The 27,488-nt window shown below is 41.8% G+C and overlaps 1 protein-coding gene across 6 annotated transcripts in view; it reads left to right on the top strand.

Annotated features, from left to right (window-relative positions):
• CFH (complement factor H) overlaps positions 1 to 27,488 on the top strand; it is a 51,684-nt gene that overhangs the window by 3,759 nt on the left and 20,437 nt on the right. The window contains exons 2-11 of one of the 6 annotated variants that reach the window (XM_036422751.2): positions 4,155 to 4,340; positions 4,911 to 5,016; positions 5,615 to 5,691; positions 6,463 to 6,654; positions 7,478 to 7,648; positions 9,585 to 9,758; positions 11,318 to 11,512; positions 11,924 to 12,100; positions 13,870 to 14,050; positions 17,941 to 18,099. In XM_036422751.2, coding sequence (XP_036278644.1) covers positions 4,155 to 4,340; positions 4,911 to 5,016; positions 5,615 to 5,691; positions 6,463 to 6,654; positions 7,478 to 7,648; positions 9,585 to 9,758; positions 11,318 to 11,512; positions 11,924 to 12,100; positions 13,870 to 14,050; position 17,941 — 1,460 coding nt within the window. In that variant the 3' untranslated portion in view covers positions 17,942 to 18,099. Of the gene's footprint in view, positions 1 to 4,154; positions 4,341 to 4,910; positions 5,017 to 5,614; positions 5,692 to 6,462; positions 6,655 to 7,477; positions 7,649 to 9,584; positions 9,759 to 11,317; positions 11,513 to 11,923; positions 12,101 to 13,869; positions 14,051 to 15,152; positions 15,156 to 15,198; positions 15,202 to 15,680; positions 15,858 to 16,252; positions 17,146 to 17,940; positions 18,100 to 26,537; positions 26,709 to 26,949; positions 27,133 to 27,488 lie in introns of those variants that run through there. The other 5 variants (XM_045576035.1, XM_045576036.1, XM_036422749.2 and 2 more) reach the window with 5 other exon arrangements.

Raw genomic sequence — 27,488 nt, forward strand, 5'->3', positions numbered from 1 at the left:
TATCCCCAAGATTGTCATGATAATTATTTTCTAAATAATTCTAGAAAAATAGACTTGTTGAACAAAGAGCCCGCCCAACTTCAGCCTACCAAAGCCCTCTGGATTTGATCATGTTTTCTCAAGTGTATAATTTTATTATAATTTGTTGTCTTGGATTAAGGATACTTTTCAAACAAGTTTATAGATGCACTGACATTGAAAACCAGCAATTAGTTCTGTGTGTCTATGTTAATACTACCCCCTTAAAATCTGAAAGTGGTAAAGTTAGGTGAGTGTTGATTTTTAAAATATCAAGTGTATTTGTTTTTAACTTTGATTAAAATTTTATAATCTTGTTCCTCAAATTAGCATAAAATGAATCCTATTCTAGTTCAATAGCCAAATCCATTCATACCACATATTTACAGACCGAATAATTTTGTCTTATTTACTCGAAAAACAAGACCAAGCAAATAAAAAGTTCATCCAGATAGTGTTTCGCCAAAGAAGAAAATTAACAGGCATGTAATGGACTCTGTAAACACATAAGATGAAGTATTCATTGTTTAAACCAAGTAAATACCTACATGTGAAAAAGCTTGGATTACACTCATTAACTTAGAACTTGAGACATATGATGGCTATTCAAAAATAAATAAATAAATAAATAAGAATAAAAACTTCCAGATCTAAAGATGGGAAAGAACTGTCCATTTAACACAAGGGAATGTGGTCAGTGTACATCTGAGCCAGCATTCTGACTATTTGGGATAAAATAACTCTTTGTCTAATTGAACATTTTTGAGAATGAGCTTGGAACAGGTAGCTCTTTGTCAATCCAGGCAAGTAAAAGCCAGGTCATAAGATAGGCTTGCCTATTGATATGACACCATTCGGTGAATCGTCACTTTAAAATATTTTGGAATGACAAGAGCTGGAAATACTCAGTATATTCCAGATTAGAACACAGGTAGATAGGAGGTACATTGAAAGTGAGGAGATCTGCATATTCATCAAAGTCCCTCCGCTATATAAAAGAGGACAGAGTCCAGCCAGTGTAGTTCAGTGGTTGAACGTCCAGTCAGGAACCCAGAGGCAACTGGTTCAATTCCCAGTCAGGGCACATGCCCAACTTGCAGCTAGATTCCCTGTGAGATGTGCATGAGGCAGCTGATCAATGATGTTTCTCTCTCATCAATGTTTCTCTCTCTCTCCCTTTCTCTCTCTCTCTAAAAAAATCAATAAAATATTTAAAAAAAAAAAAAAAGAGGACAGAGATGATCCTTCCCTTAGGGAGCCGACATGAATGGGAGGATTGATGAAAGTTTAGTAAACAACACCTCCTTTTATTGAGCTTACAATGTGTTCAATATTAACATACAATAAAAACGCCTTCTTATCTATGTATATGGATATTATATAAACATAATATTTATATATATAAAAAAGAGAAAGTTTAGTAAACCGAACATAATGATGAAGCCTGAGCTGTGTTGGGAAGGAAATAATATTTAAATAGAGCGTGCAGGAGGAGACAAAGCCAACTGTCCAAACTCTGCGGCTAAGAATGTTTCTCAGTCAAGGTGATGGATGAGAGTAATCAGAGCTAAGAAACTGGCAATGGCCGTGGAAAGATGGGAAAACAGAGACGGGGCGATACATCTTTTTCTTACAGAGTCAAGATATGCATTTCAAGTCCATGAAAGAAGCACTTTTAAGTATTATCCGACATCAAAAAGGGTAATCAATCCACTTGGGAACCCCTGATAAACGAACACACAGTGAATATTGTGAAAAGCTGGTGGGAAGATTATGAGATGTCTGCCTTTGTCTTTTCCATCTGGCTGCTAAAAGCAACGAACTAAATTTGAAAAATCAAGAATTAGAGGTGGAGCCCTAACCCAGCGGTCGGCAAACTGCGGCTCTCGAGCCACACGCGGCTCTTTGGCCCCTGCAGTGCGGCTCTTCCACAAAACACCACGGCCTGGGCGAGTCTATGTTGAAGAAGTGGCGTTAGAAGAAGTTTAAGTTTAAAAAATGTGGCTCTCCAAAGAAATTTTAGTCATTGTACTGTTGATATTGGGCTCTGACAACTAATGAGTTTGCTGACCACTGCTCTCACCGGTTTGGCTCAGTGGATAGAGAGTTGGCCTGCGGACTGAAGGGTCCCAGGTTCGATTCCTATCAGGGGCATATACCTTGGTTGCGGGCACATCCCCAGTGTGGGATGTGCAGGAGGAGCTGATTAATGTTTCTCTCTCTAACTGTCTATCCCTTTATCCCTTTCTTTCTGTAAAAAATCAGTAAGATGTATTTTTTTAAAATAATTGGAGGTGTAAATGTGTCATCTGGAAATATAACAATAACCCAAAGGAAGAAAGCTCGTCAGCCAGCAAACAGGCTACATTCCTGTGTGTGTGGTTGGATTACTCTTTTGATAGATGGCTGCATGAGTAAAAATAATTTCAATCGAATAAATCAATTGAGAAAATTGTATTCCTTTCCCCCTGCATTAGCTTAACAACAGAGCAGGAAGCACGTGTATCAACAGGCTGCTATATCAGCGGAAAATAGTTCTCGACGCACTGTATTGTCATCTACATTTGAGATTTAACTCATGTATTTTTCTAATAATCTGAATGCCTTGCAGTAAGTCTGAATATCAAAAAAGGAAAAGACACTGTTAGCTTGTAATTAAACAGAAAATTTTCATCTAAAAAAACAACCATGAACATTAGCATGTAACAAAACAAAACAAACAAAACAAAAACAACACACACAAAAACTTCAAAACAAAAACTCCCTTGGGAGGCTGGATGAGGTTGGTTGGGTGGTTTCCTGGCGAGGCATTACCACCACCTAGTGGCAAAAAAAAAAATACATTCACTTCACTTCCGGAAATCCAGACCGCACCTTGGAATCCTTGATTGCCAAGTTCCCGAACATGAGGGTGCTCAGAGCTTGTGAAATCTTCCCAGGAAAATTGGTGCGTGCGTAGTAGTGCAGGGAGGTCTCTGTTGTCTGAGATGCTGTAAAGGTTTTAATAACGAATCTGTTCCCTGATGAGATCTGTCCTAGCCGATTGTTTTTTCACCTTGTCTTTAAAAAGGGAATTCTAGAATAGTACATTAAACTGTTAGTATGAAACCAACTCAGGAAAGGAGGTTAGCAATGAAAGACAAGCAAACAAATAAACAGTAATGATGTATGTGCTAACTATGCACTTTATTTATATTATTTTATTTTATTTTTCCATCCCCATCTCCCCCGTCTACCCCCAAAATCACCACACTGTTGTCCATGTCCATGATTCTCCCTCTCTCTCTCTCTCTCTCTCTCTGTCCTTAGTGTATCTTTAAATGTACCATTTTGAAAAGTAATGTCATCATTCTAACATCAGGAGTAGTTATAACTAAATTAAGCAGTAGTCAGTATCAAAAATATTAGCAATAATGACAGTAGGCGTGAGCATCATTGTTCATTTCTTGTGTTCGGATCACCTTACCATGCTTTCTTTTTCTAAAGAAAAATGTTTCTGTTTATATCTTTCATTACTTATGTAACAACTCGCTTCCCCATGAGGGCATATCCTTCACTCATTGTGTTCTTCTTCACATCATATATTTTCCAACTTAATGAGTGCAAAGCGGCAGTTAAAACAATATAGTGAAGTGTGACTATTTCTCTGCAAAGTTATTCCTACAAATGTATGCAGCTTCCATTTCCGTAAGCTAAAATGTATGTTTTATATATAAACCGGCTATCCTATATAATAGAGCTAACATGCTAATTAGACCAGAGCGACCTGGCAGAATGGCCAGTGGGCAGAGGGCGGGGCCAGCGAGCCTGCACTCCCAGGCCAGCCATGCAGAGGGGGCAGAAGAGAGGGCTGCCTGGTCCCAATCCCGGCACCACACCTCCGCAGAGGCAGCCACAGGGGAGCAGGCCTAAGCTGGCTGGTGGACATCCCCTGAGGGGTCCCAGACTGGGAGAGGGTGCAAGCCAGGGTGAGGGACACCCCCCCTCCCAAGTGCAGGGATTTTCATGCACCGGGCCTCTAGTATATTTATGTGTGTGTGTGTGTGTGTGTAGGTTTTAAAGTAAAACTAACCTAAACATACTGTCTAGTTAAATAGCTGCTTTGAGCCCTTGTTCTATATTTTTCTTGATTGTAGATTGTAATGGTCCTCCCCCGAGGAAACAGACCGAAATTCTGACGGGCTCCTGGTCTGACCAGGCCTACCCACAAGGCACAAAGGCCACTTACAAATGCCGCCCTGGGTACCGGATGTACGGCGTGATCACCATGGAATGCAAGGGAGGGAACTGGGTGGCCCTCAACCCATACAAGACGTGTCAAAGTAAGTCAGCCACACGTGTGCGACATCGACAAAAACATTTCATTGCGGAAAGACCAAGTGTTTGAATCTGGAGCAGCAATACTGTAATTTAATTCTGTGGCTGGACTGTCTCAGTGTTATCACTTAAATACGAAACCCAACACCATCTTCATTCTTTAAAGACGGTGTGCTCAGTGGTTGAGTGTCAACCCATGAACCAAGCGAGGGGTCATGGGCTTGATTCTCAGTCAGGCACCATCCCGTGTTGTGTACACCATCCCCAGTAGGGGGCGTGCAGGAGGCAGCCAATCAAGGATGTTCCTTTCTCATGTATGTTTCTACCTATCCCTCTCTAAAAATCAATAAAAACATTATAATTTTTGAAAGGGGGGAGGGGGAGGTAATCTTACAAATTTGAAAAAGCACGTGTACAGATGAGTTCCATTCTAAAGCAATGACTCTGCCATTCTTCGCTTTTCCATATCCTCCATCCTGTCCTCTATGACAGCGTCAACTCCCCTTGTCCCTGAAGCCTCAGGTGAAGGTGTTTCTGGGGGAGGTGGTACTACTGCCTGCCTTTCTCCATTTCAGAGAAGCCTTGTGGGCACCCAGGTGACACGCCCTTCGGTTCGTTCGAACTTGCAGAAGGAGACAAATTCGAATACGGGGCCAAGGTAGTTTACACGTGTGATGAGGGGTAAGTAGTCACTCCAAAACCACGCGTGTGAGTGGAGGTCATTGATCACAGATACGGTAGACAGGAACTTCTGAACAGAAACCCCACACCAAGGAACCTTCCCTGACACGATCCTTGGTTAGGGAAGAAGCCCCAAAGTGAGCAGAACATGCCGCCATCTTGGAGGGGAGAAGGATGGAGTAAGGCTGAAGGAGAGGCAACATAGGTCAGCTACTGGTTACTATCAAGTCTAATGGCTTTAGTTTTGGGGTGACCGTTCATAGAGCTTGTGACACTTATTAAGTGCAACTGATTCACTGACTCATTGAAAAAAATAATAGCATATTGTGCGTGAAATGAAGAGTTGGCATCGTGAACCAAGGATTACAGTTATCTCTAGTCTACCTACGGCTTGAGGTCTTTCTTAAGGAAGGAAAACCAACATTTAAGAAAGATAAAAAAGGAATTTAAGAGATGACAACAGAGAGCAAGAGGAAGAGGAAAATGCATATGCTTCTCATTTTCCCTCCAAGGGAGTTTGGACATTCAGCATGGTATCAACTTTAAAGTTGCTTATAAACACCCATTAGCTCACTGCCCTACTATCTCTGGTTTTCAGGTATCAGATGATAGGGGACATCGATTTCCGGGAATGTGATGCAGATGGATGGACCAATGACGTGCCTCTGTGTGACGGTACATACAGTTCTAAAAATACTGAGGATGTTTTCCCATGGCTCCCATTAAAACATCCTTCCAGCCTATAATTCAATGTCTCATCTGCAAATTGTTATTTACGGTTTCTGAAACAACACAGACTGCCTCTCTGACCTTTTTACCACTACATTGTTCTGTGTGTCAGTAACCAAATAGGAATTCAACCTCATCCGATCTAATATTTAAAGGACGAGCAATTGGGAAATCTGGAACTTATTTTTCTTTCCTTTTGGATTCTAACCTCTAGAAAGCACACAAGTATTACTATTTAAAATTCAGGGCCAGAACCGGTTTGGCTCAGGGGATGGAGCGTCGGCCTGCGGACTGAAAGGTCCTGGGTTCGATTCCGGTCAAGGGCATGTACCTTGGTGGCAGGCACATCCCCAGTAGGGGGTGTGCAGGAGGCAGCTGATGGATGATTCTCTCTCATCGATGTTTCTAACTCTTCCTCTCTGTAAAATATCAATAAAATATATATATTTTTTAAATCCAGGGGGTTATGAGAGAGAAACTCAATATTGGTTTTTTGTTTATTTGTCTTTGTTTTGTTTTGTTTTTTCCACTTAGCGGACTTTATCTCCAACAAACAACTCTATTGAATGCTTCTTTAAGAAAAAAAAGAAAAGAAAAACATTTAAGTAATTTCCTCCGATCTTATCTTGCTGATTTTTATACCTCCATCTGTGTAGATACGTATTTTTCACGGCCAACTTCCAAAGCCTGTTAGAAAAAGTTGCGTTCCTTTTCCAGTGGTTAAGTGTTTACCCGTGGAGGCGCCGAAGAATGGAAGACTCATCAGCAGTGCGTTCGAACTGAGCCAGGAGTACACTTACGGGCAGGTGGTCAAGTTTGAGTGTGACAAGGGCTTCAAGCTGAACGGGCCTTCGGAAATACATTGCTCAGGAAACGGCCAGTGGAGTGCAGACAAGCCCAGCTGTGTGGGTAAGATACCCCTTCTGTGCATTTTAGGGATTTTCTTCTCTCATGAAAACAGGCATTGCAGAGACACTGTGCCTCCTAAAGAATCTATATGGAACTGATATCAAATGGCATTGATTGAGCACTTACTACTTCCCAGCAATCCATCTGAGGTCTTGATGCGTGTCACCTCGTTATACTTTCAAAGTGACTTTGTGGTACATGCACCATTTCAACCTCTGTTTTATAATGGAAGAAACGGTGGTGCCCGTGTTTTCTTGGATAGAAGGCCAATTGCTTTCTGGAGCTGTCATCAAAATGAGATCAATTAATTTTTTTTTCTTTACAAAGTCAACAGTGAACAACTCCGTCTGTCATCTCTCTATTCCCAATAGCTAGAACAGATGTACTTTTTCAGGTTACTCAGTGAGAATGCCTGCCACAGCAGCTCAGAGCTCTGTCCAGTGTTATGTAGACAGTAGATGAGTGTTATGGCCACTATTTATTTCAGCAGGACTGGGCTATCCTCAAATCCAATGGAATTAGCAGCACGATTGTAGTCAGAATGGTAACTTCTTCAAACCTCAGGGGGAAGGCAGGGGAGGATGGGAATAAAGGAGAGAGATCAACCAAAGGCCTTGTACGCATGCATAGGAGCCTAACCAATGGGCACAGACACCACGGGGGCGAGGGCATGAACGGGTTTAGGGTGGGGGTGGGGGGCAATGGAGGGATAAGGACACATATGCCAGGCTGCCTGCCCTGCCCAGTGCAAACAGAGCTGGGCGTGGGGCACCTTCCTTTCACATCCTTAACAGACACTTTGGAATCTCACCCCCTCGCCCAGACATCTCCTGCCCAGTCCCACAAATCGAAAACGGAGAGCCCACGTCCCCGAAGGCCTCCTACAGGGAGAACGAGAGGCTGCAGTACAAGTGTCTGCCAGGCTACACCTACGGCGGGAGAGCAGAGACCGTCTGCACCCAGCGGGGGTGGACCCCGCCCCCGTCCTGCCAAGGTAACCTCCCCTTTCTCACGGGCGCCTGCTGCGGTGCACGCCGTCGGTCCTGTGCACGCACGGCACCCTCCGGCCTCTGCTCCTGGCACCGACATGCTCCCCCTTCACTCACGACCACGGAAAGGCCTACCTGCGGGGAGGGAAGGCCTCCCAAGGGCATCTGTTCTCCCCACGTTTGTAAGAAACGGGGAACTAAGCCGCAAAAGACACCTTAAAACGGCCTTCGCTGGGATAAGACACAGCTCTTCTCCCATCGGGTCCCTGCTTTGTAGCGTTGGGGGTGTCAGTAGAGAGGAATTTATCAAAACTTTGATCTCGCCCTAACTGGTTTGGCTCACTGGATAGAGTGTCAGCCTGCGGACTAAAAGGTCCCAGGTTCGATTCCGGTCAAGGGCATGTACCTTGGTTGCAGGCACACCCCCAGTGGGGGGTGTGCAGGAGGCAGCTGATCGATGATTCTCTCTCATCGATGTCTGTAACTCTATCCCTCTCCCTTCCTCTCTGTAAAAAAATCGATAAAATATATTTTAAAACAACAAAAACTTTGATCCTGCCAGGCCAGCGTGGCTCCGTGGTGGAGCATCAGCCTATGACCCAGGAGGTCATGCTTTGATTCCTAGTCCGGGTTGCGGGCTCCATCCCCAGTATGGGGCGTGCAGGAGGCAGCCCATCCATGATTCTCCCTCATCATCGATGTTCCTCTCTCTCTCCCTCTCCTTCCTCTCTGAAACTGATAAAAATATACTTAAAAAAAAATCAAAACAAAAAAACTGTCACTGCATTCATTAAGGGACAATCTCTGACAACAAGTCATTTGCAGGAATGATGAAAAGTACCAAGACCGGCTAAATAAAAACCACCTTTGGCCCAATTCATCTATCCCTGTGCAAAGGGATGTTCCTGCTGAGTCGCAGCATGGAGTGCCAATATGGAACCATTATTCGTCTTCCAAATCTCCGTGATGGCTTCTAACAGTAGGAAAAATGTGGCCTCACACGTTTGTTCAACCTCAGCTGTTAGTATTTTTGCTAGAGACACCGGCCCTGGTAATGGTTTACCAGCACCATTGGCTTTAATAGAGATTATGAGAACAGGGAATTACAATTTGTCAAGAGATTATGCCCACTGCTTGACGACCAGAAGTTCTTCTATTCTTTATCAATTTAACAAAATTCTCCCCATAGTATTTGGTTGGTCTCTTAGGGAAACATATATTTTTATATATGTCTTGTAGATTTTGTCTTCAAACATTGGTGTTAAGTGCAGCTATACTAGGAAGTGAAAACTAGATATGTAGACTGGACTGCATTGAAAATACGAAAGCATAATAAATATAACAGATTAAAGTGAGAAAAAATAAACATTTTGAATACATATTTTTATTGGTTTCAGAGAAGAAGGGAAAGATTATATATATATATATATATATATATATATATATATATATATATATATATCAATGATGAGAGGAAATCATTGATAGGCTACTTCCTGCACACCCCACACTGGGGATCAAACCCCAAACCCAGGTATATGCCCTGACCAGGACTCCAACTATGACCTTTTGGTTTATGGGTCCATACTCAACCCCTGAGCCACACTGGCCAGGCAAAACATAAACATATTTAACGTTCATTTGAGGTTAGTACATATTTAACGTTCATTTGAGGTTAGTGTTGATTAACATCATATGCTGGAGACATATTTTATTGAACACGTGTAGGTGATCATGTATATTTTCTACTAGTTTCTATGTAACTATTGCGAAAATATATGTAAGGACAGGGTGCTCATTTGGAAAGAACAAAAAAAAAAAAATGACATTCACTTCATTCTCATGTCCTTGGTGATTTTCATGGGATTTCTGTATAATTCACATGTCCTCGATGATTTACAAATGTTTGCTGCATAACAGACATGTACTTTTACTTTTCAGAAAAGACATGCGAGATTCCAAGAATTGCAAACAGTCACTTCCAGGCTGACAGGAGCAAATACAGAGTGGGAGACAGAATCACATACTCCTGTAAAAGAGGCTTTTACCCTCCCACCCAGGGAAATACGGCAAAATGTACTGCTATGGGCTGGGAACCTTCTCCGAGATGCAGCTGTAAGTTCCCTCCTTAAGTTGACCCAGTTCTTAATTCTGCAATTCCTCCTCTTAAACTTAAAAATACCGGGGATCTGCACGGCCGGCGTGGCTCAGGGACTGAGCATCAACCTAGGAACCAGGAGGTCACCGTTTCATTCTGGGTCAGGGCACAGGCCCGGATTGCAGGCTCCAACCCTCGGAGGGAGCGTGCAAGAGGCAGCCGATCCATGATTCTCTCATCACTGATGTTTCTCTCTCTCTCCCTCTCCCTTCCTCTCTGACATCAACAAAAAATAAAGGGGGTCTTGGCCTCAATGAGAAGGTAACACAGAGTCTTCAAAACAGCCTTTGATGTCCAAAGCGTCCAATTCTAATTAAGATCAAATCCAATAAGTTTTTATTCGTTAATAAAAATTTAACTTTTTTTGGTATGCAATGTTAAATACGTGTGTATGTATGAATATATGTTTCTCTCGCTAATATTCTAATATGTGAATGAGAACATTTGGTAAGAACACAGCCAGGTAGCACCTAGGACATTAGATATTGATTTCTAATATAGAACAAACTCCCCGCACAGACTGCCTCAGACACCAGCCCCTGTGTGTCAGCGCTGGCGGAGTCAGCATTTGGGAGCCGCTTAGCTGCCTGGCTCTGGGTGGGTCCCTGGGATGCTGCCCAGTTTGGGGGGTGGGAGGTCGGAGGGAGCTGGGCTGATGTGCTTCACGGGGCCCACTGCCAGGGCGTGTGCAGCAGCCTCTGCTCCCGTCCACCTGGGCGTCTCCCTCGGTGGCCTGGGGGGAGGTAACCCTCCCAGAGCGAGTGACCTGAGGGCCCCGGAGGCGCCTCCAGAGCATCGCTGACCTGGTCACACACGGTGCCCTCAGCCACGGGAACTCTTCAGTAGAGCGTCCGCCCCTAAGTCCAGCCTCACTCAAGGGAGGGCACGGGGCTCCCTTGTCTGAGGGGGTGAGTGTGGGAGACATTGTGCACCTTCTAAAGCCATCCCAGGTCACACACACCCCACGGCCCACAGGGCATTTTACTCCTGGGGGGTTGCCCCTTCCCCAGTGTTTTCTGTCTCTGCAATCTCATTGCTCTTCCTTGTATGTCAGTTCTTTGTCGAAGGGGCCCACACTTCAGCTGGTTCTTCCATGGTGACACGTGAAATGGTACACATAGCAGATCCATGGCTCAGTGTTCACTCAAGGCCAAGGCCAAACGAATGTGGGCAGTCAGGAGCCTTAAAGAGGAGGCCGTGACCACCGTGACACTGACCCCAGTGTGCATCCCAATGACAAGGAGAGTGACCATCCATGTAGATAACATTGACCTAAGTGTTGTATTCAGGTGCACACTATACTGATTCGGTATTTGCATACATAGTGAAATGATCAGGGAACAAGTGTTACATCATCTGAAGATTATAACCTTTCTTGTCCTAGAAAGCCTAATGCAATGAGTGCAATTATGTGCCTGTGAGAATATAATTAATCAATGAATCAAGGTATCTCTCATAATGTTCTTATTAAGATAAAACATGACTTATGCTGTGTTTTGTTTGTTTTACTTGCTAGTTAAGCCCTGTGACTTCCCAGAAATAAAACATGGACGCCTACATGGGGAAGATAGATATAGACTATCCTTCCCAGTATCCGTAGGAACATGGTTTTACTATCTCTGTGATGAAAACTATGTGACTGCTACAGAAAGCTCCTGGGATTACATTACTTGTAAACCAGATGGCTGGACCCCGAAACTGCCCTGCCGCAGTGAGTGAACCCCTCTGTCCTGTACACGTGGCAATGGCTCAGAGTGGAGAGAGCAACCATGAGCACCGCTAGGCCTGGCGGGGGGAGTAGGTGGGAGGATGGGTCTCTGAGCAGAAAGACTGATACTGTATTTCTCTTTCATCAAGAATAAAATTTCTTCATTAGCAGTATGAGAAATAGAAATAGATCTACAAGCCTACCTATAGCATTTATACATACTTCAATTGTGGAAACTACAGATAAACACCACTTAATATGGATTTTAAAAACACTTGGTAGCAACTGTCGTGTTTCTTAAGTTATGTGTTACTTTTGGATGCTTCTGATTTCTAACTTAAATATTATAAAGATAGTTTTTAATTTTGTTTTCACCCCACTTATGTGTTCTTATCATCATTTTATAATTCTCAGGAAGATGCATTTTCAATTATTTGGAAAACGGACATCGTCCACTCTCTGAACAACAATATTTGCAGGGCCAATCTGTAAATGTTAGTTGCTATCCTGGCTACACGCTTCAAAACCAGCAGACCTCACTGACCTGTACGGAGAATGGCTGGCTCCCTCCTCCCAGATGTACCCGTGTCGGTAAGGAAACTGGTCTAACAGCCAGTCTGTTCGTGATTGTCTAACACTCACCTGTAATAGCTGAGGCAAAAGTTTTCTATCAACCCCTTGTTTTGGCAATGGCCCTACTTGGTTTTATTTTCTCAAGGGTGTTTGAGTGGAAACACTGATTTCTTGGTATATCCACGGAAAAATAAGGAAGCCTACTGGTAGATACAAATTAAAAAAACAAATAAATAAAAAACCAAACAGCAAAAGACCGCAGAGAGCAAACCTGTAATAACAGAGTCGTACACAAGATGGCAGATTAGGAGGCTCTGCCATCTTCCCCACAAAGAACAGACACTGTGACAACCCCCAGGCATGAGGGCTCCGGGACGCACCATTGGAGCCAGTGGCCCACGCTGGGGGCAGCGAAGTCTCTGAGAGCAACAATCTCACCGTCCGAGTTGCTCTTCCCAGAATGCATCTCTGGGGGTTTGAGGTTGGAGACCTCAAGTCCCTCTGGCTTAATGTTCTGTTTTGGAAGTCCAGGTTGTTCCGGTCAACTTGATCCACTCAAGGCTGGTTTTCCAATGAATGGGGCTGGCGTGGGCGCCATTACACAGAGGAGCGGACTCAGGGTCCAGATGGAGAAGGCCTCTTTGGCTTCTCTTCTGAGTGATCTGAGTTTAAAGACCTATTTTCATGTGACTGGTGAATAGGCATGTTTCCACTGCTGTGTGTGCCATGGAGTCTCAGAATCTGTTGGTTCCTGGCCGGTCTTGCCTCTGGTAGTTGTGCTCTGCCCATTCTCAGCGGTTCCGCCTGCACTCTAGTGGGATGCCTTCCCCAAGGGATCTAGGGATCACCGTGCATGTTGGCAGAGCTCTCTTCCTCCTGAGGGTCTTTCCTCTCAGCTTATGGTCTTCAGCGCTGGTGTCTCCTATTCAGTAGGACTGGCATGTCCTGGGCTGTGATCTGGAAAATCCCCGCCTCCCAACCAAGCCCCGGTGAGAATGGAGAAGCCGTTGGGTGAGCCTGTGTCTCGGGAACCTTCGTTAGGCACTGGCCGTGTCCATGTGCCTCACAGGGTCGTTTTCATGGATTTGGCTTCGCTTCTTCCTTGTCTGTGGGGCTGGCACCCTCTTCGCTGTTCTTTCTTTGTCCATTTTAGTGAATATTTTCAATGAGCCTCCTTTTCACTCTACATTTTCTCTAGTGTTTGGGTTCCAGTTGATTCATGCTCAGGTGTTTCTGTTTCCAGTTGGGTTTTCCTTTATCAGCAGGAATGGGGTGTGAGTGAAAAGGGGGATCGCATGTGTTTAATGGGGACAGCTTGCTATTGTGACAGAAGCACACGCAGTGACATGCCCACCAGATGGAGCTGTGTAGCACACCCATCACCTCACTGAGGTGCCATTGCTTCCCATGGTGAGAGAACTCAGGCGCCACCTCTTACCAAGATTGAAACCCAATGGGTCACAGGAAAGGGCCTGGTGTTAGGAGAGCTTAGGCATGCTGGGGGCTTCCAGAATCACGAGACAAACCGATTTGTAATAATTTCCCACAAGGCATCCTGAGTGTTTCCGATCCGGCTTAGTCCCCCCAAGTGTATTCAATGTCTAGATTTCACAGTTTTGGAAACTTATAATCTACTTTCTCTGTCACAATGCTTTGGATGAGTAGAATTTTCCAGGTTTTCATTGACAAATGCCCTTATTTCTTAGGTTGTAATGCTGTGTGAGTCCTTAGGAAACTGTTTGCCGGCCATATGCTCACCATTTCCTTATACTCTCTCTTTCTTCTAGCAAAATGTTTGAAATCAAAGGTAAAAATTGAGAATGGATTTATTGCTGCCTCTCAGAATATATATTTTAAATCAAAAAGTAAAATATCTGTGCAATCAAGGTTATGTAACAGAAGATGGTCACACATCCGGGCATATTACATGTCTCCAGAAGGGATGGTCTGCTCAACCCAGATGCTTTAGTAAGTCCTCCATGACTGTGATGTCCATTATTTTATTGAGCAAACGTTTACTTTAACTGATTTCCTTTTTTGTGAGGTGGTAGAAGCTGACGTAGCTCTATTTCAAAAAGCTAAATAAGATATTTGGGAGAAAATCCATGTAATTTCCCATTGTCTTTTACAAAGAATTACTAGTAGGGTAGACATAGGTCCATCATTCCGTTCAAGGTTTATCCACCATAAAACATCCTGAGATTTGCAGTCTGCCTAGGGGCCTGTGTGTATTCCGCTGTGAGCTCATGCATTTGAGCTGAGGTCCTGTCCTTTGTACCCCTTGTCAGGTGACCAGACTTCTCTTTCAGAGACTTGGTTCCTACACCTACCAGTTAGGCTTTGAAGTGAAATGTGGGCGCATTGAACACAGCTGTAGAGGAATGTCACGTGTGTGGTTTATGTGTCCAATGCTGCAGGGGCGATCATCTTCTGAGACATCACTTCCTGTAGGAACCCTGCAGGGATGTGCAGTGAGTGGAGACTGGGAGATGCATCTGGACGGAAGCAGAGTCCCTGTGGGGAGAGAGCTCTCTGCTTCATGGCCTCCAAGTTTATGACGTTCCCTGCGACTGTTTGCTGGTTTTTTCTTATTCATCCCCAAGGCACGCAGTGGTAGTTTTCATTCACTTTAAGTGAATGAAATGCCCCAAACCTATTGTTTTTTTCTTTTCTGCTTTCCATTTCCATAGTTACCATGGGAACCAGTGAAAGAAAAAATGCTGAAAGTTGCATCCATATCAGACCCATTTTATATTAAGTTGTGGTCAACTATTCATTACAACACTCTCATTAGGAAAGGAAGAAATGTGTCTATTATTTTTATTAGTATAGTTTTAGTCTATTTTTTAACACTTTAAGCTAACGAGCTGCATAGTATGTTATAAAATACGAAGTAAATTATTTAAACTTTTATTAACACCACTCCAATATAGTGTTAGTGAAAATTGAGACCATCTTTTAACATTTTGCTTTCTTATACTAACTATAAATATAGAACTACCTTTACATTCGACCTTGAAAAATAAAAAAATATATACTTCATTCAAAATATCTGAAAAAGCTAAAATAGCATGTGAGCTTTAAAAGTTATTATGTGTTAAAGGAGAATTGTATAGAATGTTTAATTGTATGGAAGGTTAAGTTTATTCTCACTGTTGAAAAATAACTTTTTGTTGAACTAATTCATTTTTTTCTGGCATATATGTTACAATTGCTAATAACGTTGGCATATACACTCACTAAATGCTATTCTGCTTTGCCAAAAAAAAGTACAATGCATCTATTATGGCCTATTTTATTGCTAACATGGAATGAATGTCGAAGTTTAATTGCATTAAGAAAAATGTTCTTAAAATATATGTTTTGATTGATTTAAGTGATGGTAAAACTGCTGTGTAGAAATACATGCTTTTATAGTGAGTAATGATTTTAGGACAGTGATTTATCACTAGTATGCTTAGATTACTTGTATATGATGCAAAATTTATTAGGACATGCTAAGTGATAAAGCTTTTTTATTCTTGGTATGGAGCTTACATAATTCAATTGTCCGTTTAATAGTATTAGAAGTGAAATCTTGAATTCTGTTATGCATTAGAATCTTGTGGCATGCCAGTATTTGAGAATGCCAGAGCCAAAAGTAATGGCACGTGGTTTAAGGTCAATGACAGGTTGGTCTATGAATGCCGGGATGGATATAAAAATGGAAAAGGAGGCACCACGGGCACCATAGTGTGTGGTGAAAATGGTTGGTCTGATGCAGCCACCTGTCATGGTAAGTACTGATTTTCAGGATCGCCGAAATAAACAAAATGTGTGTGTGGCCTATTCATTACCATACTCTGATTTTGCACTCCACGGTTTGCCAAGCATGTGTTTTGCTATTCTAAACACAACCTTTTATATAATGTAAACCTGGGTACTCGTGACCCACATTATATGTTTTCCCACTTCCTCGGCAGTTCTCTCCCGAGCTGGTTCTTGACACCTCCCAGCTGAGGGATCATTTCCTCAGGTCCCGACGGGACTTCCTTACTTTCCGATTGGGAACAGTTCTGAGGACAGTTGCACGAACCTCATGCATGTCTGCCAAGCTGCTGTCTGTTTTCCAGGGTTAGAAATAGAACGTGCATCTGTGTGGATGCAGGCTATTCCAACTCATGGGAACAGCATGTGTAAAGCTTTGAAAACCAAATAATCCTTGGGAACTATGAGGGATTCCATTGAGGAGGGGGGGAGACTTTTCGGTGGAGACTGGGCCAGAGTGACAGCTGAGGAGATGCAGAGCAGAGGACAGATCTGGGATGCATCTTGGTGGTAGCAAACACGGGTAACGTTACTGAGTGTTGGGTGTCAGACGCAGTGATTTTCCAGGGACTCACATGTGTATTCTTAATATTCTATCATAAGGAAGCGGGTAAATGGAGGTGACTTTTGGTAAGGTGGTGCAGCGAGTAGAATGAGGTCTTTGGGAGGAAGATCTCCACCATTGACTTGGGCACATGAGTATTGACCTTTGCATGGACAATCTACATTGTATCCTAAACTACAGAGTTGAAAGTTGAGTTCTAGGCAGATCAACAAAAGAGATTATGACCATGTGAGTGATGACATCTCATTGGGAAAGAATACAGAAGGAGAAAAGAAGAGACCTCCAGACAGCCCTGACACATTCCAGCATGCAGATGTCCGACAGAAGAGGAGTGGGTAGCAAAGTAGAATAAAATGAGGGCTCGGAGAATCAGGAGAGAAAAAAAAACAAACTGTTGGAATGAATGTTAATTTTCTATAGGTGTGGGGAGATAAAAGGATTAAAGAGACAGGAAGTCTGACAGATGGATTCATAGCAAATTCCATGGAGTCTGTCTGGGTGGGTTTCAGTTGCATTCCAGGGTTTGCCAAGCTTGTATCTTTGGGCAACACCAAGCTGATGTTTCTGTAAAATGTTTCCATGTTGACAAACATTCTAATTTTTTTTTTAATATTCTGGTGATTATACTACATTCTCCATGCAGGCTTCCAGCGCACCTGGAATGGGCTCTATATAGGCTCCTTGCATTATGAAAAAGCAAAAACAAACACAACAACAACAACGAAATAAGTCAAATCATGGATCACATGATTAAAGTATTTCTAATACATTTTTATACTTTCAAAGGAACGCATAAATCTTTGAAAATAGGAAGGAGTCAGGGCTCTGTCTCACATATGAAGGCATCTCTACACAGAAAGGTTGAAATCCATTCGGAACAACGGAGCAGAGAGAGCAAAGAACTCCATCTCTTAAAAAATGTTCAAAGACCATGAAGCCGAAGCCTGGGGTCTGGATCAACAAAGGGGAGAAAAGCTAAGATGACAATGGAAATGTTGGCATGAAAGAGTTGGGATTTTACTCTACGTAGGAATTGATTAAAATTATTAACGGAGCAACTTTTAATGTTCCTCTACTGAAATATATGAGAAACGCCTCTCTAAAAGACCTGGTTCCCCAAGTATATTAAATTAAAATACCCACTTTTATTTAAGCACGCAATTTAAAATTGTAGCATTCATTGTTTTAATGTGAGAGAAGAGTATTGTTTTGAGAATACCAAACACGTAGCAGTAATAAAATCAGATCCACTATAAGAGAGTTGATATTTCAAGTAAATTTTCAGGACACATCTATTGCTATCAGAGGGTCCCCTATGAATGTGAGGGATGTGTCAGACATAATAGATAACGCACTTCCAGGGAGAGTCTTTATTTGATCCTCTCTGTATATGTAACACCCAGCCACTAATTTTTGCATGACATGTAAAGTTTACTTGGCACTGATTGGTCTTATGTTCTCATTAAATTATTTACCCTTTTTATAGAAAGAGAATGTGTCGTTCCCGATATAGTGGGGGAGTTGCTTGCTCAGCCCCAGAAAGAGAAATATGTCATTGGAGACGTGTTGAAATTCTCCTGCAGAAATAGATTCCAATCTCTTCTTGGACCAGATTCTCTTCAGTGCTACCACTTTGGATGGTCCACTAATCCTCCGACATGTAAAGGTGATTATTTCTCTGACACTTGCACAAACAAGAATTAGGATGTTGGATATCAGCTGTTCTTTTCCTCTCTTAATTTTCTATTGGCTGCCAATGTGTCTATAACTCCATGCATTAAGCCAGGAATGTGTGTTGGGTAGTAGATACCTCACACTTTCTTATTTAAGGAAGTAATCTTTAATTGTCTTTTGGACTAAATATTGAAAATCTCTATCGATGGACACACTGAGTGAAGTTAGAGTGATCTCTTTAAGTCAGAATTTTTGCATAACTTCCACCATTTGTGTTGCACATTTCTATCAGCATGGATCTCACCTCAAGTTTCCCTGAGAATTTCTAAACAATATTTAAGCATCATAGAGTTCATTCAATGCCATATACCATATAATGTAGATGTAAAATTTGTTGATCAAATGCTTGCCTCCAATGATTTTTATTCCCAAAAAAGTTTTGATGAAATGTTTCCGTGGAATGTGAATAGTTGCACAGTCCTATTTGTTCATTAATTTGCATATGGGTTTAGATGGTCTAGAGCAGGGACAGGGGACCTTTTTTCTGCCAAGGGCCTTTGGATATTTATGATATCATTCTCAGACCATACAAAATTATCAACTTAAAAATTACCCTGCTGGAATTGGTCAAACATTTAATTAACTAACCTCTAATGCCTTGGCAGGGCCAGATCAAATGATTTCTCGGGCCTTTTATGGCCCTTGGGCAAGACGTTCCCCACCCCTGATCTAGAATAGCAAACGTTTCCTGGGCTTACATTTCTGTCCAACATGCTAGTTCTGTATCATAATAGAACTGGGAGACATGCATCTGGCGTAAACACCATTCTGTTTCCTTTCGCAAAAGAATGCTATAATAAGTTATGTAATAAGTCATAGATTAAAGAAAAAAAACCTGTTCATTTTGCTGGATCAACAGTTGTACAAGAGACACTTCAACCTTTACTTACATAGAATTTCTACCGTAGAGGAAGTACAATCCTGTGATCAACCTCCTCGACTCCCCAACGGGGCAGTTGCAGACACACCTAAAGAGCAATATGAACACGGTGAGGTGGTGGAGTATGCCTGCAACCCCAGGTTCCTGATGAAGGGCGCTAAGAAAATCCAATGCGTTGATGGAAAGTGGACACCCTTGCCCGTGTGTGTTGGTAATGTATACCCACTTCCAGTGGTTAGACTTACGTCATCACTTTGTGTTTCTCTTCATATCAAACCCTCATGTGCACTTGTTTGTTGTGGGATTTTCACAGAGGAGCACAGTACATGTGGAGACGTACCTGAGCTGAAGGACGGTGAGGTCGTGCCCCCAGCACAGCCCTCCTATCACCATGGAGACTCAGTAGAGTTCACTTGCAGAGAAAACTTTACAATGGTTGGTCACAGCTCAGTTACCTGTATTAAGGGAACGTGGACCCAACCACCTCAGTGCATTGGTGAGAAGACCCTTTTATAATTGACATTTAATAGCATTGGATGTTTTTCATTGTGAAGCTCTACATGCAACCATATTTTTGAAATGTCAGCTTGTAAACTATAGTGAATCAAACATTCATTGTCTATAGTTCAATAGTGTCTATAAAGGAAAAATAGAAACTAGCAATAGAATTTTATGTGTCTATTGATATTGTTTATACCTATGAAGCTAAATTTTACTTAAAGACATATGATTGAAATTTTCTTCTCTGATGTTTATTTTCTACCTCCCTATCATCTTGCTTTCCACTCTACTCAAGATGTTTCTTTTCCCCTCATAAATTACTTGTTTCAGAAAACAAGCATCTTTAGACATACCATAACCATCACACCTTCTTTTGACTACAAGTCTTCCTTCAATCATCATCTCTTGAGGAACGCAACTCATTTTGTCTCCTTCAACACTCTGGATTCATCCCAAAAATAAGACCAACTCTCAAGCCTCTTGTCTGTTTTAAATTAGCTTCCTTGATTTTATAATATACATATTTTTAGGTTGCATTGCAAAATCATTACTTTTCTTTGACCAGTTGCTTGACTTTTCTTTGTTCTGTTTATCCTCACCTGACTCTCATCATTAACAAATTATGAACAAAAACTTCCTAAAATCTACACTGATGCCTTATCAAATTCAGAAAGGCTTGCCACCTGCATTGCATTTTTTAAATATGTAGCTGTGTATGAAAACTTTTGTAGTATCTAAAACATACCGAAACCAGCATAAATGTGTTATTATGGCTATACAATATTATTAGATATAGGATGACATGATGGATAAATAGCTTCTCAAATATCCTAAGAATGTATATACAAAATAGGTTACTATGTAAAACACAAACAAGCAATATCTTATTCTAGTTTTTGGTGATCGTGGTAAAGATATGCTGAAATGTTCACATTCTGTATCCTACAACTTAGACCAAACCGTTATTGAACATTAAATTTATTGAAAAATATATAATAAAACTAGGAAATCACATAGTCTATTTCCATGGATAATTTTGCCCTTTTAACACATTAAGGTTATAGACTAACAATAATTTAGAGATATTTGAGGTCAAGAAAAATGGATGTGAAAATTTACGGATTTCAAATGGGACCATATTTAGTGATGTAGGACTCTTTCCTATGTAGATCAGATAAAAGGTGAACCTAATGTTCAATCAATCCCCAAAGGGCAACATGTCTTTAGAATGACTGTTTTCCCTGAAATTTCAATACTGGACATAGGAGTGTATGTTCACACATTGGAGCCCATCTCATGCAACATGATCAGGAAGAACTTTCCTGGTGGAATTTATGGTCCTAAAGTCCTATTTCATTAGAGTCTGGACTCTATAGTTGTTGTGTTGTTTTTCTGTTTTTTGTATTAGTTGCTTGGATTTTCATTTAGTGTCTTCAATGGAATATTTTCATTTTGCAGCAACAGGTGAAATCAAGACGTGTAAATTATCCAGGGCAATTGCCTCTGAGACAAAGTTGTCAGATCGGGAGAACTATGAGCATAATAGGAAAATCAATTACACATGTGGGAGTAAGTCAGAGCAGAAACACTCAGTCTGCATGAATGGAAAATGGCAGCCTGAGGTGACCTGCACAGGTGAGCTCTTCTTTATTAGATTATTCCCAAAATGTGCTTTTTCTTCCTCCCTTGTAAAAGGTGTCTTTAATTATTTTTACTAAGTATGTATTATGACAATAATTATGAAACTGGAAGAAAACTTAGAAACTAACCAAAACACTGTCCCTGAGTATGAATTGTATCATGTGCCTTGGTCAGCTATCAACACACCACCCAGCAGTACAGTCACATGGGCAGTGGGTGAGCTCCTTAATATTGGAATCCCATTGCTACCAACTTTTTACCTTCAGATGTGCCTATGCCTGTAACCTGTGCATTTATCTAAGCATCTATGGGTGTACACATCTATGTACACATCCATCTATGTCTGCATCCACCGATCGCTGTAGGAATCTACCCATCTAAGCATATGTCTTTGCTCACATATATCTGTCTGGCAAGCACTGAGTCTTATTGCCACCACCAATCCCAGTAACATTGGGTTCATTCCACTTTTCATATCTGTATTGATCTTCTTGAACTGGAGGGCACCTTGACCCACTATCCTCAATATTTTTACCAATTTCCTCAGGCCTAGAATATACAGAAAGTATCCTATATAATAAAAGGCTAATATGCGAATGGTCCCCTCAACTGGAGTTCAACCAGGATGTGAGACCAGCGGACCAACCGCCCGCAGCCCCTCCACCCTGGCCAGCCTGATCCGGGTGGGCTGGCTGGATGTCACCGGTGAACAAATTTGTGCACCAGGCCTCTAGTTTTATATAAGCTACCCAAGGGTGATAACAGGAGGAATAAAGGACAGAACCTACAGGGAAGGCCATGGGCATATAGACACAAAGAGACAAGTTAGAGTGACAAACAAGATGGAAAGATAACCTATTGAAACACAGAACAAAGCATTATAGTTTGATCTCTCAAGCTGCATTATTATTGATCATTCTATTCAATGAATTATTATCTTAATATTCTGACACATGATTTTTCATCAAGAAATCTGATTTTAATATTTTTAGAAGCACCACGATGTCCACCTCCACCCCAGATCCCCAATTCTCAAAATATGACCCTGACTGTGAATTATCAAGAAGGAGAAAAAATATCTATCCTCTGTCAAGAAAACTTTCTGATCCAGGAAGGAGAGGAAATGGTGTGCCAGGATGGACGATGGCAGTCAATACCGCGCTGTGTGGGTCAGTAGTGGGTCGATAACAATAGAAATGTCTTTCCGATGAGAGTAACCCCTTGTCCCCCACCCCCCTACCCGGCTTTGTGTAAAGGAACAAAATGAGCCTCTTTCCCCTATCCATTCCACTTCATCTCCAAACAGTACATACCATCCAGGTGCATTATCTCACTTGTAATGGGAACGAAACTTCCGGTGACTGTGGAAATACCAAGGTTCTGTCTATGGGTATTTCACTCCTCAAGAAGAACAGCAGGAGACTGAAGAGCCATATGGGACAAATGGATAGTAGCATCAACTTTGTGGGCACATATATCTTTGCAAGCTTCAAATATTTTTAGTTATTAATAATTTAACTTGTTTCATTGACCTTACTTGAAAGTCCGAAGCATTGTTGGATTTTATTTTTCAATGTAAACAATATCCTTGTGTTTGACCTTACAACTTCTATCTCTCATATAGAAAAAATTCCATGTCCTCAACCACCTCATGTAGAACATGGAAGCATTAATTCATCCAGATCTTCAGAAGACGGAGGAGAAACACTGGAACCCATATATGAGCATGGCACCAGATTAAGTTATATTTGTAAGGATGGTTTTGAATTATCTCAAGAAGATGGGATAACATGCCACCTGGGAAAATGGAGTGCTTCCCCACAGTGTGTAGGTAAGGACAGCATGCCAACTAACGTTCTGTTTTGGTACAGGTCAGATAGATAATCCATCATCGTCATCAAAGTCATGAGAAATAACACTTTAAAATTATAAAAGTATAAAACCATTATATATCATTTATATAGGTTTTAATGTTTACCAAATGATTTTTACATAAACAAATCAAGCCTGTTTTTATTAATTTTATGGGCTCCTTATGAAATCACTTGTATTTCGGGTATTTTTTCCCTACAAAACCTGAAATGTGATTAAAGGAAACCTAACTCTTCATATCAGTGTACCTGTTCATATTCCTGCATAGTCATATGGGTTGCAATGAAGGCTTTGTCGCCAGTTTCATAAAGATTTATGTTCTCCCTCCATTGTTCCTTCTGGTCTCTTACAGCAGAGGATACTTTTCTTAACATGATTCTCAATGTTTGTGTGTGTGTGTGTTTTTATTTTATTTTTTTTATTTTTATTGCTCATGTTGGTTAGAGAAGCATTGACACCCTCATTCTCAGGTGTTTCACAGTTTTCGTTCAAGTTCTTGCTCAAATTGACAGCTGGACAGCCATCTTGGTGATTCTAGAAGCATTTGTGCGCCTTTTCTGTCATGTGATATTAGCGCCCGTGTGATCATTTGATTTCAAATGAAAGTACCAAATATGACATGAAATGAAGTGTCAGAGATAGTGAAATACAGTCATTCTTTCTTTCCTTTCTTTCTTTCTTTCTTTCTTTCTTTCTTTTTTTTTTTTTTTTTTTAGGACTTCCTTGTGGGCCACCCCCTGCAATTCCCAATGCTAATCCACCTTCCATGTTAAGCAGTTATCCACAGGGGGAACAATACATGTACACCTGTAAACCCGGATTTCGGGTCCGTGGGCCTGCAGCTATTGATTGCTCAGGAGGAAGTTGGTCCCACCCACCAGAATGCATAAGTATGGTGTATTTCATTTTATTCTAATGCTAATGAATATCTTTAGTTCAGGGCGTCCATGATACAACTATAAAACTGTATTAATTCTAGAAGGTCTCTCTAAAAGTTCTGAATTCTGCTAGAGAATTAATAGAAGAATTAATAGTCATATGAGAAGTTTGGCAACAGGAGCCAAATTATTTCATTTGATGTCATCCATGTTCACTGTCCACATGCTCTGATGGGCATCCTCTGACTTCCCATCTCTTCCTGTGTCACGGCTGGTCCCTGCTCACCAACCTCATCAATATTCAATTCACTGAGAGTTTATCAGTTATCTCCTCATAAATCCATAATGCTCTAAGATGGTTGATGTAGCCAGGTCCACGAGGTTCGGTGGTTGAGCATCGACCAGGAGGTCAGGATTCCATTCCCGGTCAGGCTACATGCCCGGGTGTGATCCCCACTGGGGGTCCAGCAGGAGGCAACTCATCAATAATTCCCCCTGATCACTGATGTTTCCGGCTCTTAACTCCTCTCCCTTCCTCTATGAAATCAATAAAAATATAGTTAATTAAAGATGTTTGATGCAATTATGGGAAAGGATTTGGGCAGAAGCAAAAAATGGAAATGTGCGCATAGTGTCGGTGGCCTGAGTGGACAAATAAGAATTTGGGTGTAAGAAGTTTGGTCTCGATCATGACCTGTATGCCCATCTCCTCAGGCTTTCAATACCACCATCTCCTCGTTGCACTTTTGATAAATGTAAAATTATTCAATGTAATTGAGTCAAGATGGCTCACATTTTCAAGTTTTAGGAAAAACATTGTACAGTAGGCATTGGTTTGGTGTGTGTCTATTATTCTAGAGTATAATTATTGCCTGATTTGTACTTTTTAAGATTTACTGAAAAGTCTCTGGTGTTGCTTTTTCAGGAAATATTTGTCCTAGACCACCCAGCTTTGACAATGCCAACCTCGTAGGCCAGCCGAAGAACTCATACAAGTCAGGAGCACAAGTGTCTTATAGATGTTCAGGCTATTACCAAATGGAAGGATCCGGTACTGTACAGTGTAAGGAAGGCATTTGGATCGGAACACCCACATGCAAAGGTATTTTGGTGAATGGCTTCTAGCATCATTAAAAATAGACCTCGGGCCAAAACCGGTTTGGTTCAGTGGATTGAGCATTGGCCTGTGGACTCAAGGGTCCCATATTCGATTCTGGTCAAGGGCATGTACCTTGGTTGCAGGCACATCCCCAGTAGGGGGTGTGCAAGAGGCAACTGATTGATGTTTCTCTCTCACTGATGTTTCTATACCTCTCTCTTCCTCTTTATAAAAAATAAATAAAATATAGTATATTAAAAAAAATAGACATCGGATCCGGTGTAGGCCAGATGAAGGAAGGTCTATGCCTCAACATGGAGGAATGGGATGTGTATCAATGGTGGGCATTGGAGCCCCCAAGCCCTGTTTCAGAGTGTGACCCCTGAAACAGCCGTGTCAGCATCTGGGGGAATGGGTAGAACGTCAAATGCAAACTCACAGGCTCGCTCAGCCTCAGCCTCAGAAGCTCAGGGGTTGTGACCCCGAAAACGTAGCAATTCCCAGCGGGTTCTACGCCCTCTTTGGTTGGGAACCGTAGCTTCAGCCTATTATTGCTTTGCATCCCCCCGAACCCCCCGATGAGCTGCACAGCGCTCTCTGCAGTGCCGTTAGGCACTCAAGTCATCGGAGTGTGTGTAGGGAACTGTAAACACAGTGCACTGTTCTTTTTCCTCAGTTTCTGTTTGGATATTTTAAGTGATCATCTTCTTAAGCTTCTTATTCTCTTAAGAACCTGGTGCTCATTTTCTAAGGATCTAAAGTCACAATTCACACATGATGCTGTGAACCACATGTGGCTGCCAAATAGCATGTTTGTTATGTGTTTCTTGGGTTTATAAATTCACTTTGATGTTATATCATCTACATTTATTTTACTAAACTTAAAGGAAAATATTCAGAAAAACCATCGTGTTTTTTTTTTTTTTTACTTTTATAAATGTTTTAAACTTTTGATTGAACTTGTTGGGGTGCCACTGGTTAACAAATGCTGCTCATATAATTAGACAGACACAAGCAAAAGAGTGATATTGGACCCCCGTCTTATACCTTACACAAGAATAAACTCAAAATGGATTAAAGACGTAAATATCAGGTTATAAACTATAAAAACCCCAGGAGATAAAAAACATGGGCCATAACATCTTAGACATTTCTCACAGCAATATTTGTTTCTGACATATCTCCGCAGGCAAGCAAAACAAAAGAAAATAATAAACAAATAGGACTACATCAAACTAAAAAGCTTTGCACAGCCTGATCATCTTCTCATTGGCCTAAAAATCTCTATTAACCTTTGAGAGAGGATGGGAAAGAAACTTAAGATGTAGAAAATTGCCTCTTACCAAAAAAAAAAATATATATATATATTGTTTAATCTTCTTTTTTTCAAACTTGCATGTAAATTTATGGAGACTTTCCGTCTCAATTGCATCTAAATGATCGCTGCATTAGAGATCCATTTTTTGCTCTTTATTCAGATTTCTCCTGTGGCAGCCCTCCCCCAGTGCTAAATGCCTATGTACCAGAGGAGAAGTCTAGGTATCAACACGGGGAGACAGCACATTATCAATGCAGGCACCTTCTGGGCCTCTTCGGGAATGAAGTGACATGCTTAAACGGAAATTGGACAGACCCACCTGAGTGCAAGGGTAGGGTGCCTCTTTCCCCCTCCCACCCCCACCCCCACACACACACACACTCTCTGAGCAGCTCCTATAAGCACTTGGCCACTGTACTCCTGTCCAGCTGGCCCTCACTTGGTTACTCGGGTTTGTTGCTCTATCGTTTCCTGTAAGTGGGTTTGGGGCCAGGAGGATGTGAGTGTAGCTACTCCTCAGCTTCCTTAAAATCCACTGCTCACCCAATAAATCAGACCATCTCCTCTCTTAGATTCCTCCGGAAAATGTGGGCGCCCTCCCGCTATTGACAATGGAGACATTATCTCGAATCCATTAGCAGTCTACGCTCCCGGGTCTTCAGTGGTTTATCAGTGCCAGGCCTACTATGTGCTTGCAGGAAACAGGAGAATAACGTGCCGCAATGGAGAGTGGTCTGAGCCACCCAAATGCTTGGGTAAGTCCTTTAGTATCCTCCTGGTCCCTGGGACATCCGTGGAATGAATGCCATGTCTGCTGCTTCCAACAGAGGACTGTGCCTCTTCTGTTGACCACCGAATAGTCATGGCTGAGGGTATAACGTCTGAAAAATTCTTGAGCAACAGCAGCAAGAAACTATCATTTGTCTTTATTGTAATGTATTCCCCCAGCACCACTTATGCCCCCTCCTCCCTCGCCACCTCCTCCACTCCTTCAAGGGTTCTTTAATGAAAGCCCTTCAAAGGATAATTGACATTGTGAATGTTGATTTTAACATACAGTGATCACAGGTTCCATAGAGTACCCACTTTCCATCACTGATAGTTTACAATG

The sequence above is a fragment of the Pipistrellus kuhlii genome, unplaced genomic scaffold (genome assembly GCF_014108245.1).
Source record: "Pipistrellus kuhlii isolate mPipKuh1 unplaced genomic scaffold, mPipKuh1.p scaffold_m20_p_72, whole genome shotgun sequence".
Lineage (NCBI taxonomy): Eukaryota > Metazoa > Chordata > Mammalia > Chiroptera > Vespertilionidae > Pipistrellus > Pipistrellus kuhlii.